This window comes from Sinocyclocheilus rhinocerous, unplaced genomic scaffold (assembly GCF_001515625.1).
Source record: "Sinocyclocheilus rhinocerous isolate Xijiao unplaced genomic scaffold, SAMN03320098_v1.1 scaffold792, whole genome shotgun sequence".
NCBI classification, from domain to species: domain Eukaryota; kingdom Metazoa; phylum Chordata; class Actinopteri; order Cypriniformes; family Cyprinidae; genus Sinocyclocheilus; species Sinocyclocheilus rhinocerous.
In genome coordinates, this window is record NW_015626872.1 from 859,348 (window position 1) to 876,442 (window position 17,095).

Genomic DNA, 17,095 nt, shown 5'->3' on the forward strand with positions numbered 1-17,095 from the left:
CTTCATGTGTTCAATACTTTTTCCCTGTGTCATTCCATTTTATTACACAGAACTTAATTTCTGAACTTGCTTGTTTTGTTTTCTTTGTATGGATGGATTACTTTGGTTGTTACCGGCATCTGGTGAAAATGTCATGACAACAGCACCTTTAGAAATATATTTACTGAGAAAAATGGTGACGTGTTCAATACTTATTTTACCCGCTGTAAGTGACTGTCAAGTCAAGTAGTCCAGAAAAACACCCTGGCTTGCACCTTTTTCTCTCACCCAAGAGTGTCAAAGAGCAGAAAAGGCTTGTTGAAGTGTGTAGAAATGAGGCGTGGATGTGAGTAACTGCTCACGATCAGCAGCGGCTGTTCTTCACTTGGCACACCTGACATTCATTCGTTCAGCTCATCATGCATGAAGATCTGTGTGATCGCACACGATATGACACACCTAACTCCACTGCTTCTGTTTATTTACAACTGTTTCCCTCTTGGATTACAGCCAGACCTGCTGAACTTCAAGAAGGGTTGGATGGTGAAACTTGATGAACAGGGCCAGGTGAGTTTATGTTTCTCTGTAAACAATAAACAAAAATAATCTCTCACTGATTAGATCTCGCAGTAGTGTATGGAAATTAAATACCGAATCCAAATGCTGGGCAATGTTTCACAGCAGTGGGAAATACATAAATAAATAAACCTATATAAAAGCATTGCAAATATTGCTGAATTTAGTGCTTTTTAATTTGATAATTATATTTCCTAAAAATGTGTTTTTAGAACTTTTTTTTTTTTATATTAAAATCTTTCAGTAGTATTATATGTAGGTGTTATTGCTGTTTATTACTCTTTCATTATATTATTATTAATAACAATAATACCAATTATTATTAGTATTTATAATAATAATAATTTATATTAATTAAACTTATTTAATACTTATGTTATGTCATATTGTAATGTATAGTATTATATGGTGATGCACCGAAATTTAGTTTTCATTTAGCCAAAAACTAAAATTGTATTTAATAAAAAAATAATATATTTTGTTTAGTACTAAAAGTTTATTTAATAATAAATTAGTCAAATTTATTTAAAAATAAATGCTCAAATGCAAACCTTTAAATTTCTCATAAGGCAGGTTTTATAAAATTTTAATGATGCATTAATTCGTTGTGGAAATATAGACATTTAAATGGTGTCTGTAATAACTTGTTTTAATGACAGATTTATTCAAACACATTAATAAAGAAGACAGTAATATAAAGAATGGCTTTTTTTAATGTAAAATTTCCGGCCTTCGGTTTTTGGTGGCTGAAATTTTGGTGCATCGCTAGTGTTGCATCATTTATTATTATATAATTTCCTCTTAAGTCTTACATATTATCAAGCTGTGGCTTAACACAAAAGAAAAAAAAAATCAAGTTTAGCAATGAAATTGTCTTATTGACCTCTATATTTGATGTGTCAAATGCATCATCTCTACTTATTGATCTGCTTTCTGACTTCACGTTGATCAAAGTTGTTCAGCTCAAATGGCCCTGACTCAAAGCACTGATGCTTTTAAAGGGCATAGTACACTTTGATTGCACTGCAGCAATAGGTCAAAGTTGAAAGGATAGAGCCTCTCAACTTTAACACCATGGTCTTTAAAGAAGGATAAATGTCTTAAAAACAACCTGTCTGCACATCAGACACATGCAGGATCCTCCCGGACCAAGAGCTCTCTCTAACATTATCAATTTCATTTTTATCTGTATTATATTTGATCTGTTCCAATATCTTATCTCATTTGCCATTTTATTATTTCTGTTTTAGTGGAAGAAGTATTGGTTTGTGCTGACGGATCACAGTCTACGATACTACAAAGATTCTATTGCTGAAGAGGTAATTCACAATGTTGCAATAGCAGTTTGTTTTTCCTGATTTTTTTCCTCTAGATTTGCATTTAGCCTTATTGCTGTAATGATAACATTTCTCTCACTGAATCAGTGTTTTTTTTTTTATGTCAACAGGCATCTGATCTGGATGGAGAGATTGATCTCAGTACATGCTATAATGTTACAGAATATCAAGCTCAACGGAACTATGGCTTCCAGATTCATGTAAGTGTGTCTAAAGCTTATTTTTATTTCATATTTTATGTAATGTTATTTTACAAATTTTTTTATTGCCTTTATTTTATGGAGTTTTTTTCTGTTTTATTTTATGGACTTTTTATTTTTGTTGTATTTTATGCACTTTTTATTTAAATTTTGTTTTATGGATTTGTTTTATTTTATGTAGTTTTTATTTTATGGACTTTTTAATTTTATATTTTATTTTATAGACTGAGTTTATAGACTTTTTATTTATGTTGTACTTTATGGACTTTTTATTTTATATTTCATTTAGTTTCATGGATATTTTATTTTATGGGCCTTTTACATTTTATTTTGTAACTTTTTTTTTTTTATCTTACAGATGTTTTATTTTATGTTTTATTTTTGGTTTTATTTTATTTTTGGACTTTTTTGTTTTATGGAGTTTTTATTTCATGGACCTTTTCATTTTATAATTTGTTTTCATGGCCTTTTTTATTTTATATTTTATTTTGTTTCATGGACATTTTTATTTCATTTTATGGGCCTTATTATTTTATAGTTTGTTTTTTTTATCTAATGAACTTTTTATTTTATATTTTATTTAATTATATTTTAGTGACTGTTTTATGGAGTTTATATTTCATGGACTTATTATTTTATAGAGACTTTAATATTATATTTTGTTTTGACTTTTTATTTTTGTTTTATTTTATGGATTTTTATTTTTTCTTTATTTTTTCTTTAATTTGATTTGTCATGTTAATAAAAGTTTTTTTAGTTGTACGTGGTTCTTGTAATGGATTGTCCAAGCACTGCAGGGACAGATAGTCCAGTTCTTGACTTGAATGTGTCTTTTTATTGTTTTCCAAGAGTTTGAAGAATCTATTAATCAGAAGATTCTTCTGATCTGTTTGTGCTCAATTGTTGCTCACACCAGACTCAAGAGGCGGTGCACACACTCTCCGCAATGACTGCAGGAATACGCCGCAACTGGATCCAAGCGGTTATGAAAAACGTCCGGCCGTCCACTGCACCAGATGTTGCTAGGTGTGTTACCATGCATGATGCAGTAGCACAAAAATATGTTTTTGTCTTTAAAATACTTATGTTTTGCATATAAAATGTTTTGAAACAGCCTGACAGATGAGCACGCTCCCTGCGGCCCGTTTGAGAGTCTCGCCCGGCCTGACATTACCCAGGACTCCCCGTCCTCTGAAGCCTCAGTAGAGCGGGAAGGTGGATTAAAGAAGAGCCGAGCGAGAGAACGGCGGCGAGAAGGACGGTCCAAAACGTTTGACTGGGCCGAGTTTCGTCCCATCGCCCAGGCTCTGGCGCAGCAGAGAGCGCACGAGGCAGACACCTTCCAGGCTGAGCTAGCCGAGAGAAACAAGAGGAGGGAGGAGAGGCGGAGGAGGTACGAGAGCGTCACCGGCTCGTCCTTCGATCCGCCCGCTGACGCCGCAAAGATGGACTTTGAGAGTGTGGGCGTGGTCCAGGTAGATGCTCCGCCCCCATCGGTGGAGCGGCAGCAGAGAGTGGAGGACGAGATCGAGCAGCATTGGCAGCAGGTGGAGAAGACACCCATCAGGGAGGAGAGGAGGGTGTCTTTGCTCTCCACACATCCCAACAGAGACGCATCAGAGCTGGAGAAACTCGTCGAGAGCTACAAAAAAGGGGTACGGGCTTCAAAATCCAATGCACAGTTATTACTTCAAACTAGGGCTGTCAAACGATTCAAAGTTTTAACCTTAATTACATGATGTGCCGAATAATTAATCTAATTTAACACAAAATCAATCACACATTACACAAGTTGTTAGGAGTTATTGTGTTAGATGTTGGTTTTTAAACCAAATGATACTTTAAATATGAAACTAAAAGTGGTATTAGGTGGCTGTGAGTCATTGAATCATTCATTCAACCGAGTCAATCAAACAAATGATTCATTCAGAAGTGAAGCAAGTAACTTGTCTTTATGAATGAGTCACTGAATCATTGAATCACTCGATTTGTTCAAAAACGTTGATTCATTCAGTAACGAATCACAGCTGTGTGTTGTTCAGAAAACAATAACAGTTCTGCTGTGGCTTTGTTTGGAACCATTTTCGTTTGTGAAACTGAGAAGAATATTGACAATATTGTGTAGTATAAAATTTAGCAGAATTTTAAATTCTTGTTAATTGAACTGTAATGAAGCAATATAACGTTTGCACTGCTACAGATATTGGGGAGAAACTGCACTCTTGCTGGTGTGATATTGATACTATATCATATGATATAAATATGAGAGGGTCATTTTTTTGCACTCATATCTTGAATCATAGGCTTATATAACTGCATTTTAATAGACTCCATCACACAGTCAGTCGTCCTGAATCGTGTTCATCAGAAACTGCATCAGTGTAAGATGACGGACAGGTTTGGAGACAGTGGCGTTATTTTCTCTATAATTAATCGCACCAAAATAATGTGTTCAACAGCCCTAGTTTAAACATCCAGAGTTGAAAAATGAAATATGATATAATTTCAGATCATAACTTCTCTTTGTGCTGTGGACATTGTTAGGTTGAAGAGCTGAAAGCTCAGTTGGAGAGCTGCCACCAGCAGTTAATGGACTCCAATCGGCACAAGCTGGAGCTGGAGGGTCAGCTCAAAAACGCTCTTGAGCACGAACAGCAGATCCGTGCTGGTTACATTTCACCGGTAGGCCACATTTATGTCATGGTTTTCATAGCGTATTCAGGTATTGCCTGATTGAACACATAGTGTGTCATTATTAGGAGAAGAACAAACACATGGCTTCCATCTTTATCATCGAAGCTGCAAACGCGTGCTTTGCATGTCTAGAGACCGTTGCATGTAAACGAACAGTGCTCTTTTGCCTCTACTTAAGATGCCTCTTGCCATGTTCAAGCCAAATGACATTAAAAATTTCAATTTCATGCAAGCTCTATTGCATGTTCCAACATAGAAATGATTAACAATAACTGAACATGAATTAATAAATATACAATGATGGCATGAAAAAATACTCTGAACTTACCATGCCCTCCAGATACATTCATACTCAATGATACACACTTTAAATTACTGGAAAACATTTACAGCATATTATAAAAAAAAATATTTTGTTAACACTTTACTTAAAACCATTATGTATAATGGATTAAAAAGGTATTCGTAATGTATGTTGAAATGCATTATTAATAAATAATTGTAACCAAAGTTAAAATGCATTATAATATTTGAGGTTTTGTTTACAATGTGTTTTAATGCATTATACTTTCTAAAGGTGTAACAATGAATAGATAAGTATTATAGTGTATTATATCTGTGGTTAAGGTTATTCAAGAGATCATACAATGCATTGTACGGTGCATTACAATGCATAATTAATGCATTAAAAGTACTTCTATACTTATTAAATATATAAAGGATAAAAGTAAAATGTGACCAATATTTTTTTTAAATAATATGCTTTTATTAGTAGTATTTATGTAATGAATGTTTAAAGGTTTGAAAAATAAGAGGAACACAAAGTTTTCCATGCCAGATCTCTTGCCTATTTGTATTTTCTCAAAATCATTGAGTATCAGTGTATCTTAAGGGTGTTGAAAATTATTTAAAAATGCATCTTTTGCAGAATAGTGCTACATGAACATTGACATATGAAAAGATGCCTATTCAGGAATACATGCATGATGTGTTTTATTCATATTTAACATTTATTCATTTCATTTTAACCTTATTCTTGACTTCTTCCATATATGCTATAGAGTACGTCTGTGTATTCGTGTGTGTGTTATGTGTGCGTATATGTTTGTCTTTAGTGTTTGTTCAAAATATTGTTGCATTGTCTTCTGAGCTTAATTTGGACTTCTCAAAATTATTTTATTGACTTATGGCATTAAGTAGCTACAGTTATTTTTTTGTTCTTTAACATCTTGTAGTATATCTTTTCAGTATACCAAAATTAAGGCCTATATGTATTAAAAGCAAATGTGTGGTGATTTTTATCTTAAGCATGGCATTGTTCCACAAAAGGTGATGCTGTATGTTGAATATCTGTCCAGGACACATTTTCATCTCCACCAGCTAGTTTTAAAGGGTTGTTTTTTTACGTATTTATTTATTCAGGTTTGTTATAAACAGACACAGTAGGGGTTGCACAGTAGTTCAGGTTAAATTGTTCCTCAAAAGGCCTGCTGGCTTAACTGGATGGCATGTAACTGTTCTGGCATTCTTAGCTAGCACTAATTTTGCGTTACTTACCCCATGAAACAACTCTTTAACCTCTTAATATGCATGCATTGTTTCGAATTACTAACCTTTTGCCATTAATTTTTTTTCTAGCGTTCTAATGCGCCTTATTCCATGAAAGAAGCTGAATGAATTTACTCTCCCTTTAACCTTAATAGATTGATTCGACACAGTTGTTGTAATAAAATGTACATTTACCTCAAATCCTCAACACTGTTCATTATAATCTAGAAACTGATTAGCGTTGTTCATCTGTGCTGACTGTTAACCAACTGTCTGGTCCCCTTTTCCAAGCTGGAGTCCCCTTTGAGTGTTGAGACAGAGCCCCAGATGAAGAGGACTGAACTGGTTAGTTCTCAAGCTCAGAGCTTAACAAAGAAGTACCAGGAAACCAAAGAGATCCTGCAGCTTCAAGAACTGAAAAAGCGCAACATGCAGGCACAGCTTGGCCTTTCTCTCTCACACTGGCCCGCAAAGGAACCTTACCTTTCTGACACCAAAAAACCCGCCACCTCTGAGGTCTGTCCCTCAAACTCCATTCAAAAAACGGTCAGCTTCATGCTTCAGGATAGCGAGGGAAAGATCAGAGAGCTAGAGAGCTTGATAGATGCCAGTGAGCCTCTGACATTAAGAGAGCTGATAAAGCTCATGCATTCACATAGCGAATACGTTGGGGTAAAAAGTCCTCAAGGACAGGAAAGAAGTGAGTCAGTTGGAGAAATGACGCAGAAACTGTTGGAAAGCCTCAAGAACCAACAGGAGAATGAGACAATGAGGAAAAGCTTGGAAAAGGCTGGAGACTGTATTCGGGACTATGAAGCTCGTTTGGTCACCATGGAGGACATGTTGGGAAGAGTTCATAGGCAGAAAATGGAGAGTTCGTTTGCACTAGGTTGCTCGAGGGAAGACCATCCGGATCTGTCGCAGCAGGTGGAGTTGCTCGCGAGTGAAAACGTAGCTTTGAACCAGCGCTATCAGGAAATTGTGAACCAGTTGATAGAAGCGGATCGAGAGATAGACAGGCTGAAAGCTGAGCTTTGTAGACTACGTAGCGGTCAGCAATATCCACATTCCAACATGGAACAGGAGCAAGAAAACAAAGAGACCTCTGAGAAAAATGTGTACGAGGGAGAACTCCATGAAAAGTCACAGAAGCTACAAGAGGCTCTTATTAAATTGGAAACTCTTGGTAATAATTTGAAAGATACAGAGAAAAGATTGCAACTTAAAGAAGCAACTCTTAGGGGTCTTGGATTTCAGGTGGCAGAAAGTGAAAAAGATGATAAAGAGTTAGATTCGGAGACAGATGACCTCAAGCGCCAATTGGAGGTCCTTCAGTCCAAGCTTTCAGAGAAGGACAAGCAGCTTCAAAATGCTGAGAAGGTCTGTAGAGAACTTCAGTCCCAGAATGCGAAACATGAAGAGACCGCAAGGATGTGTAGTCAGATGCTTGTAGATGCTCAGGAGGAAATTAGGACGTTGAAAGAGAAGGCAGGCACTCAAGGTACGTTTGGTAGTGAACCAGGAACAGAAATTGGGCGCCAAGAGTTGATGCAAAAACTCACAAATGAAGGTGTAATTGAGGAAGTCGTGGAAGAGTTCAAGAGCAAGTCTAAATCTCTTAATCATCTACTTGACATGTTGGTAATAGGCAGTAAGACAGATTTGTCCAACACCGGCATGGACACCAACATTTTGGATGAGAATCATGGAGGAATGATGGAGATGTTTGAGAGAATGATTCTACATAAGGTTTTAGCTGGTTTAGAGGACTGTCAGAAAGGCTCCGAGGTTGAGCAAACCCTAAGGAATGTTGTAGAACGTATGCTAGTGGATAATGAAATGCTGCTTCTTATGAATAAGCTCTCCAACCTCCAAGAACTTCAAAGTGACGCAAAACCTGCATCTTGCACAGAAAAAAGCGCTGGATATGGAAATGCACTGAATGAAGAGACAATGAAATCGAATGTTTTGAATCGGTTGCTCGATGATGCTGCCAAACCCTGCGTCATGAAGACTCTCACTGAAGTCATTCAGAAAAAAGTGGCGTTATTGAATCAAACCGCTTCTGCTCTTAGAGAACGAACTAATGAGGAGCTTCAGTCGTTGGCTTTGACTCTGTCAAGCTGTGGCACTCAAAGAACCTGGTCTGAGTATGTTCGTGAGGCCATAATGGACATAACATGCATGTACTTGGTAGTTCTTCAAATGTTGCCAAGGACAAGACTGTCAGACCTGTCTGCGTGTGCAAATTGTGCTGATTTGAGAGCACAACTCGAGTCTAAGAAGCAGGTGTTGTCAAGCGTCCAGAGTCCCATCAGTGTAACCCACATTCAGATTGAAGGAGAACCAATTGACTCTCTGGACAAGGCCATACAGCTTCAGGACATGATGGCCAAGCATAAGAAGGAGCTGCGAGAATTAAAGGAGGCGTACGAGCAAGAAGCAGAAAAGCTGAGGCTGGAAGTGGCCAAGGCTGGTGAGACTCTGAGACTGAGATCCGAAGAGAACGTGAAAGAGATCGACTCTCTGACGTTGTGCATGGAGAACCTGAAGAAGAAGCACGAGATGGAGCGTAATGACTTAATAGCACACTTCAATCAAGAGATGGAAGAGCTTACAGATGCCGTCGGCCCTGTCGAACCTGCAACAGACAGCGAGCCGAACTCAACTTCCCTCAAAATGCGGATCCAAAAACTCGTGTCCCGGCTGTCCGAACTGACTGAGGAAACAAATCTGCGAGATCGTGATGCGACATTGCTGCGTCTGAAATACGAGAAAGACCTGGAAAACCTAAAGGTCAAGGAGTTCCGTGCCCTTGCTGTTCTCCGTCTGTATTGACTTCATGTGGCAACCTTAAACCTGATCCTTTCCCCTCCTTTTCTCATACTAACCCTGCTTTGTGGTGCTTTGGTCTGGCCTAATATTTTTCACCTGTGATGCATGGCTGCTAACAATAGGTTTGCATGTACGGTTTAATGCTAGGAATTTGGATGAGCCAAATGTGATGAGAGGAAAATACACCATTCTCTCACTGAAGAAGCCATTTCTAAATAATTTAAGTCCAATGGAGAACAATTAAGAATCCATGCGTCAGACGTTTTGGAGAATGCATAACTGCATACTCCTTATGTCAGCAAGTCTGAAAACTTATGTGGTTCTCCTGGTTGACTTTGATCTGAACTTGTTCTCACACTTAACCTCTTTGCCTGATTAACAGCCAGTGCTCTTTGCATAAATTGCTGCTTATCTTTGATAACTGCAAAATGCCAGCTGCTTAACTTAATAACAAATAATGCATGACAATAACTGAAATGTTTTATTTTAAACAATTGTTTAAGTACATATGAAAGTATTTGTGAAAGAATTGGCTTTGAAGAGAGAGATGATTAAATTGCATTATGTATTATTATAATATAACAAATTTAGATAATAAATTATATCAATTACAGTATTGCATTGTTGCACCAACTAAGCGGAACATCTGGCAATTAAAAATTTCCAAGTACTGACAAAAAAACAAAAAAACAGTTAATGTTTTGTACTCTGTCACTCAGTTACTGATTAAAAATACATGGATAATGGGATAATGGGAAAAATTAGAATAATTTCAGTAGTTTTCTATTATATTTTGTCAGTGTGATGTGGCCTTAAAGACCAGAGCAAGTCAGTTCCTGAGAGAGATGATTAAATTGCATTATGTATTATTATAATATAACAAATTTAGATAATAAATTATATCAATTACAGTATTGCATTGTTGCACCAACTAAGCAGAACATCTGGCAATTAAAAATTTCCAAGTACTGACAAAAAAAACAAAAAAAAAAACAGTTAATGTTTTGTACTCTGTCACTCAGTTACTGATTAAAAATACATGGATAATGGGATAATGGGAAAAATTAGAATAATTTCAGTAGTTTTCTATTATATTTTGTCAGTGTGATGTGGCCTTAAAGACCAGAGCAAGTCAGTTCCTAACTAGATCATTTTGCGATTATGGACAAATTATAAAAATGAAATTATGAGGCCAGTTTCAAATGGCGTTGGCATTGGTGTGCAATGGTTATTTACTTTTTTCTTTTTCTTTATTATTTGCAAAACATAATTATTTACATAATTTTTGCTTTGGAGTTGCAGGAATATTTTCTCATTCCCCCTACTACTATTTCTTTTCTAATATATTTCATATTTAAAAGAGTGCTTGCAGTTTATATTGAACATTTAGCGTTTAAGTTGGTATGTTACTTCTTAAAATTTATTTATTTTTACGATTTATTCAATTACTTTAAGATTTAAAAAATACATATAATGGCAAAAAAATAGCTCTAAATGCTTAATTTGTTATCAATATGTGCTACTGGACTCATGTTTGTCCGGACAAAAGAGGAAATGAGATTTTCCACCCAGAGAGGCTGCTCTGAGTAAACGAGTGCAGGTGCGGCTGTGATACGGGGACAGGAAGAGTTGGTCTGTAGTGGATCAGGACACAGGCCATGTCCCTGGACAGTGGACACTAGTCCTTCAAAAACAACTGCTTAATTCACTTCCCTGTTTAGAGCGGAGTACAGAGATTAGGGCCATTGATTAGACAGCAGAAATGCATTGAGTTTGCACAGTTTGAAGAGCATTGACATCTCTTGTACTGAAATTAAACTCCATGTTGATGTATAGTAGCTCTAATCCTATAAGAGTCTTTGCATTGATGGCAAATCTTACAAATATAGGTGCTGCATTTTTTAAATAGAAATTCCAGTTGTTTTTCAGACGTGGGTCTATATAAATTGACATTTAAAACAATATATATATGGACAAGCATATGTAGCGCCCCCAAAACTTGGACATTTAAGCTGCAAATGTTTGAATTTCAATGCATTCAAATCTTAAATCAAGTGTCTGTACCCTAGTGAAAACAAAATATACTAAAATTAATTTGAAATGTATTTATTTTGTGCTAAGAATACTACAAATGTATTTACATATTTATGTGTTTAATAAAAATACGCTGCAGTTGTATTTTTGCTATACTAAACTGGTATACTTAAAGTCTTCTAAATTTGAACAACTTATTTTTTGCTTAATGCACTTTAATTGTGCAAAAGTAGTGTTGAATTCCAACTAAACATATACTGCAGTATATTTGATTGAGCTAAAGTGGAACTATTGCAAATATACTTTAAATATCTTGCAACTGATAATACAAAGATCATAGAGACCTTATTAATAGTGATATTAAAACACATTTTAGGCATAATATTAAGAAATGTGCATTGCGCAATAAAGAAATACTGCAAATAAAGTTTAATTATAATTTTATATCAGTCAGTCTTAATTTAGGTCAATAAATATGTTTGAAGTATACTTGGTATGAAATAAATGTATTTTAAATTAATTACGGCATAGGACCTTTTTACCAAATCAAATGCTAGAGCTTTTCTGAACTATTTTTGCGTTGACTTTTAACTGGTGTCAAGGTGATTTTAGTGCATGTATGAAGTCAGTTCTCACAGTTCATCACTATCAACATGATCCACCAACATTTGACAACCACAAACTGTCCAATACTTTTTATCTTGAGTTTGAACAGTATATCTACTGCTTTATCATTTAAAGACTCTTTTGTGGTCTTTCTTTATAATAAATTGCCCTTCCTTTGATATTTTGTATCTAATCCAGTTATGTTCATGCATTAAGTCTGGCTAAAGTGTCCAAGTGTTTGGGATGAACATTGAATGAACAAACAGTCCCATCACAGTGTGTGTATTTGTTTCTTTTTGAGAAGCCATCTCTCACTGTCCCCTTTATGTCATTGTAGGTTATTAATACCTGGCTATGTGTGGACACTCTTCTGTCCACACATCGCTAATCTCTGTCGTCTGTGTACATGTTGTCCTTGTCACAGTAGAAGTGGACTTGAATCGATCCGAATGAGATGCACTAAATGCCGCTTCATGCATTTCCCTACAGGCGACGTGTGAACGAGGCTTCGTCACCATGGAAGAGTCTCACCAGAAGGTAATCGATGAGCTGCAGAAAAAGCACCAGCGGGAACTGGAGAAACTGCAGGAGGAGAAAGAGAGACTGCTGGCAGAAGAGACCGCAGCCACTATAGCTGGTTAGTAAGGATGAAAAGGGCCAGGAGAAGACATTTTGGGTCATTCTATAGCTGAATATGATCATTCGCAGGGATCAGATCACATATATGCAGTGTAGAATTGGACATTCCAGAATCACATGCAAATTTTTAATAAAAAATATGCTCCTTATGCCAGAAATCTTACAAATATAGGTGCTGCATTTTTTAAATAGAAATTCCAGTTGTTTTTCAGACGTGGGTCTATATAAATTGACATTTAAAACAATATATATATGGACAAGCATATGTAGCGCCCCCAAAACTTGGACATTTAAGCTGCAAATGTTTGAATTTCAATGCATTCAAATCTTAAATCAAGTGTCTGTACCCTAGTGAAAACAAAATATACTAAAATTAATTTGAAATGTATTTATTTTGTGCTAAGAATACTACAAATGTATTTACATATTTATGTGTTTAATAAAAATACGCTGCAGTTGTATTTTTGCTATACTAAACTGGTATACTTAAAGTCTTCTAAATTTGAACAACTTATTTTTTGCTTAATGCACTTTAATTGTGCAAAAGTAGTGTTGAATTCCAACTAAACATATACTGCAGTATATTTGATTGAGCTAAAGTGGAACTATTGCAAATATACTTTAAATATCTTGCAACTGATAATACAAAGATCATAGAGACCTTATTAATAGTGATATTAAAACACATTTTAGGCATAATATTAAGAAATGTGCATTGCGCAATAAAGAAATACTGCAAATAAAGTTTAATTATAATTTTATATCAGTCAGTCTTAATTTAGGTCAATAAATATGTTTGAAGTATACTTGGTATGAAATAAATGTATTTTAAATTAATTACGGCATAGGACCTTTTTACCAAATCAAATGCTAGAGCTTTTCTGAACTATTTTTGCGTTGACTTTTAACTGGTGTCAAGGTGATTTTAGTGCATGTATGAAGTCAGTTCTCACAGTTCATCACTATCAACATGATCCACCAACATTTGACAACCACAAACTGTCCAATACTTTTTATCTTGAGTTTGAACAGTATATCTACTGCTTTATCATTTAAAGACTCTTTTGTGGTCTTTCTTTATAATAAATTGCCCTTCCTTTGATATTTTGTATCTAATCCAGTTATGTTCATGCATTAAGTCTGGCTAAAGTGTCCAAGTGTTTGGGATGAACATTGAATGAACAAACAGTCCCATCACAGTGTGTGTATTTGTTTCTTTTTGAGAAGCCATCTCTCACTGTCCCCTTTATGTCATTGTAGGTTATTAATACCTGGCTATGTGTGGACACTCTTCTGTCCACACATCGCTAATCTCTGTCGTCTGTGTAAATGTTGTCCTTGTCACAGTAGAAGTGGACTTGAATCGATCCGAATGAGATGCACTAAATGCCGCTTCATGCATTTCCCTACAGGCGACGTGTGAACGAGGCTTCGTCACCATGGAAGAGTCTCACCAGAAGGTAATCGATGAGCTGCAGAAAAAGCACCAGCGGGAACTGGAGAAACTGCAGGAGGAGAAAGAGAGACTGCTGGCAGAAGAGACCGCAGCCACTATAGCTGGTTAGTAAGGATGAAAAGGGCCAGGAGAAGACATTTTGGGTCATTCTATAGCTGAATATGATCATTCGCAGGGATCAGATCACATATATGCAGTGTAGAATTGGACATTCCAGAATCACATGCAAATTCTTAATAAAAAATATGCTCCTTATGCCAGAATCCATTATCTCTTAAACATAAAATATTAAATTGTGCTGATTTAATGCGCCATGCTGAAAAGCCTTTACCTAATTTGGTGTTCCCAGTTATAAATGACCAGACTTTTAAAATTGTTTGTAAATATCTTATTATTAGAGATGCACGATATTATCGGACCGATATTATCGGACCGATAATGGCTTTAAATGTGCATAAACACATTGCATTACACCAAATACACAAAATAATGTTCTTTTTAGCAACGTCATATGACCCCTTTAATTCTAAAAAATAAGTTCTTGTTAAAAAATAATTTGCTTATAATTTCGTTTGTAAATATCTTATTATTAGAGATGCACGATATTATCGGACCGATATATCGGTATCGGCCGATAATGGCTTTAAATGTGCATAAACACATTGCATTACACCAAATACACAAAATAATGTTCTTTTTAGCAACGTCATATGACCCCTTTAATTCTAAAAAATAAGTTCTTGTTAAAAAATAATTTGCTTATAATTTCAACACAGGAGAGACTTGGTCTTGTTTCCAAACAAAAGGAAATATATCGGTATCGGCCAAAATGAGTTGAAAAATATCGGCATATCGGATATCGGCAACAATCCAATATCGTGCATCCCCCAACTTATTATGCTGTATTATCACCAAATCTTGTATTCAGTCCTTGTTTTATTTCAATTAGCACAGGTTTTGTATTTCTTTTTGGAATTGACTGAGGCCTCTGAGTTTATGAACCTCAGTTTTTGAGTGGAAAAAAAGCACTATTTGTGGATAATTTTGGCAGTACCATAATATTAACTAGCATTTCGGGAAAAATAAAATCCTCTCCAGGTAAAAATGATAAAATGTCTTAGGAAGTTGTATTTCTCAGCAAACACTTGTAACAAAATTTTGAAGAGTCATTCCTGAATCTATTTTATAGTTTTAGAGTAATTTAATGTCAATTTCTGGTTGTAAGACACATTACTAAATATACAGCCTTTTAATTATGTTTTTCTTTGATTAGCTATTGAAGCAATGAAGAATGCACATCGGACGGAGCTTGAGCGGGAACTGGAGAAAGCGCGCAAGGCCAACAGCAACAATGAAAACGCAGACATAGAGGAAATCCGCAAACAGCACGAGTCAGTTGTTATTCCTTTACGCTATTTCAGCCTCATAATGCAGCGCAGCCGCAACTTTGCATTCTTTTGAAAAATAAACTGCCTCTTCAGTTTTAATTGCTTGAAATGAGTTTACAAAGCCACACCTCTACCTCGCTTTTATGATGCTTTTCTTCTGACTTCACTGTTGAAGCTGCGATACGCAAATAAGTCTTGTGCATTCTGCATACTACATTAATTGGAGTGGATAAAGGGTTTAAAGCCTGACTGCATGACCGCCTCTATTGCCAAGTGTATCCTGGGGCAACGCAGCCTAGATGCCAAATCTGGAGTGATTGCACAGGTTCTTTCTTTGTGTACATGCTCGTAATCTGCCCTCAGGCTCTTGGCTGTACTTTTGTCTAGACTTAAAGGTCTTGCTCTTTTATTATCACTTTTAACTGAAAGGAAAAATGCACGTGCATTTGTGTTGTAGGGAAGAGCTGATGTCGTACCAGAGGGAGATCGAGGTGTTGTCAGAGCAGTACTCGCAGAAGTGCTTAGAAAACGCTCATCTGGCCCAGGCGCTGGAGGCCGAGAGACAGGCGCTGAGACAGTGCCAGCGGGAGAACCAGGAACTCAATGCGCACAACCAGGTAACCAGTGCTAATTTCACTGAAAAATATTTTCCAGCATGCTTTTCGTCCACAGCATTTTTTCACTTAGGGCTCTATGATGCCAAATTTTGAATGAATAAATCAAAAGTAGGTCAGTACACTAAATCAAATGGTGATATAGACTAATCCTGCATGTTCTGTGTGTCTCTGTGTGAATGAATGGTGCAAACGTGCAGTTTTACCTATTTAAGCATGTGACGCTGGCAATGTTTTCAGAGTCTGCCGTCTCACTAAAAGACATAAATACATAAACATCTCCAGAACTGATGACGAAAAACTACTGTTACATCATATACACACACAAACAAAACTCTGCACGGCAACCCGTAAAAGTTCAGTTTAACTTGAAGAAATTATGACCGAAATATATAACTATTGTACAGTAAAATGTAGTCTTACTACTATTACTACTACTAAAAATAAAATTATTTTTAGAGCTTTATTTTTAAAGGGGTCATATGATGTTGCTAAAAAGAACATTATTTTGTGTATTTGGTGTAATGAAATGTGTTTATGCGGTTTAAGGTTAAAAAAACACATTATTTTCCACATACTGTACATTATTGTTTCTCCTCTATGCCCCGCCTTTCTGAAACGCGTCGATTTTTACAAAGCTCATCAGTCTGAAAAAAATGGTGATATAGACTAATCCTGCATGTTCTGTGTGTCTCTGTGTGAATGAATGGTGCAAACGTGCAGTTTTACCTATTTAAGCATGTGACGCTGGCAATGTTTTCAGAGTCTGCCGTCTCACTAAAAGACATAAATACATAAACATCTCCAGAACTGATGACGAAAAACTACTGTTACATCATATACACACACAAACAAAACTCTGCACGGCAACCCGTAAAAGTTCAGTTTAACTTGAAGAAATTATGACCGAAATATATAACTATTGTACAGTAAAATGTAGTCTTACTACTATTACTACTACTAAAAATAAAATTATTTTTAGAGCTTTATTTTTAAAGGGGTCATATGATGTTGCTAAAAAGAACATTATTTTGTGTATTTGGTGTAATGAAATGTGTTTATGCGGTTTAAGGTTAAAAAAACACATTATTTTCCACATACTGTACATTATTGTTTCTCCTCTATGCCCCGCCTTTCTGAAACGCGTCAATTTTTACAAAGCTCATTGTTCTGAAAAGCGAGGTGTGCT

The 17,095-nt window shown here is 35.9% G+C and overlaps 1 protein-coding gene across 1 annotated transcript in view; it reads left to right on the forward strand.

Moving 5' to 3' along the window:
• The window catches only part of mprip (myosin phosphatase Rho interacting protein), a 65,329-nt gene that overhangs the window by 40,318 nt on the left and 7,916 nt on the right, over positions 1-17,095 (forward strand). Inside the window, exons 9-18 of the mRNA XM_016527844.1 lie at positions 490-546; positions 1,806-1,874; positions 2,003-2,092; positions 3,009-3,118; positions 3,207-3,747; positions 4,637-4,774; positions 6,626-9,130; positions 12,299-12,446; positions 15,178-15,295; positions 15,750-15,909. Of these exons, the coding sequence (XP_016383330.1) occupies positions 490-546; positions 1,806-1,874; positions 2,003-2,092; positions 3,009-3,118; positions 3,207-3,747; positions 4,637-4,774; positions 6,626-9,130; positions 12,299-12,446; positions 15,178-15,295; positions 15,750-15,909 (3,936 nt within the window). The remainder of the gene's footprint in view (positions 1-489; positions 547-1,805; positions 1,875-2,002; positions 2,093-3,008; positions 3,119-3,206; positions 3,748-4,636; positions 4,775-6,625; positions 9,131-12,298; positions 12,447-15,177; positions 15,296-15,749; positions 15,910-17,095) is intronic.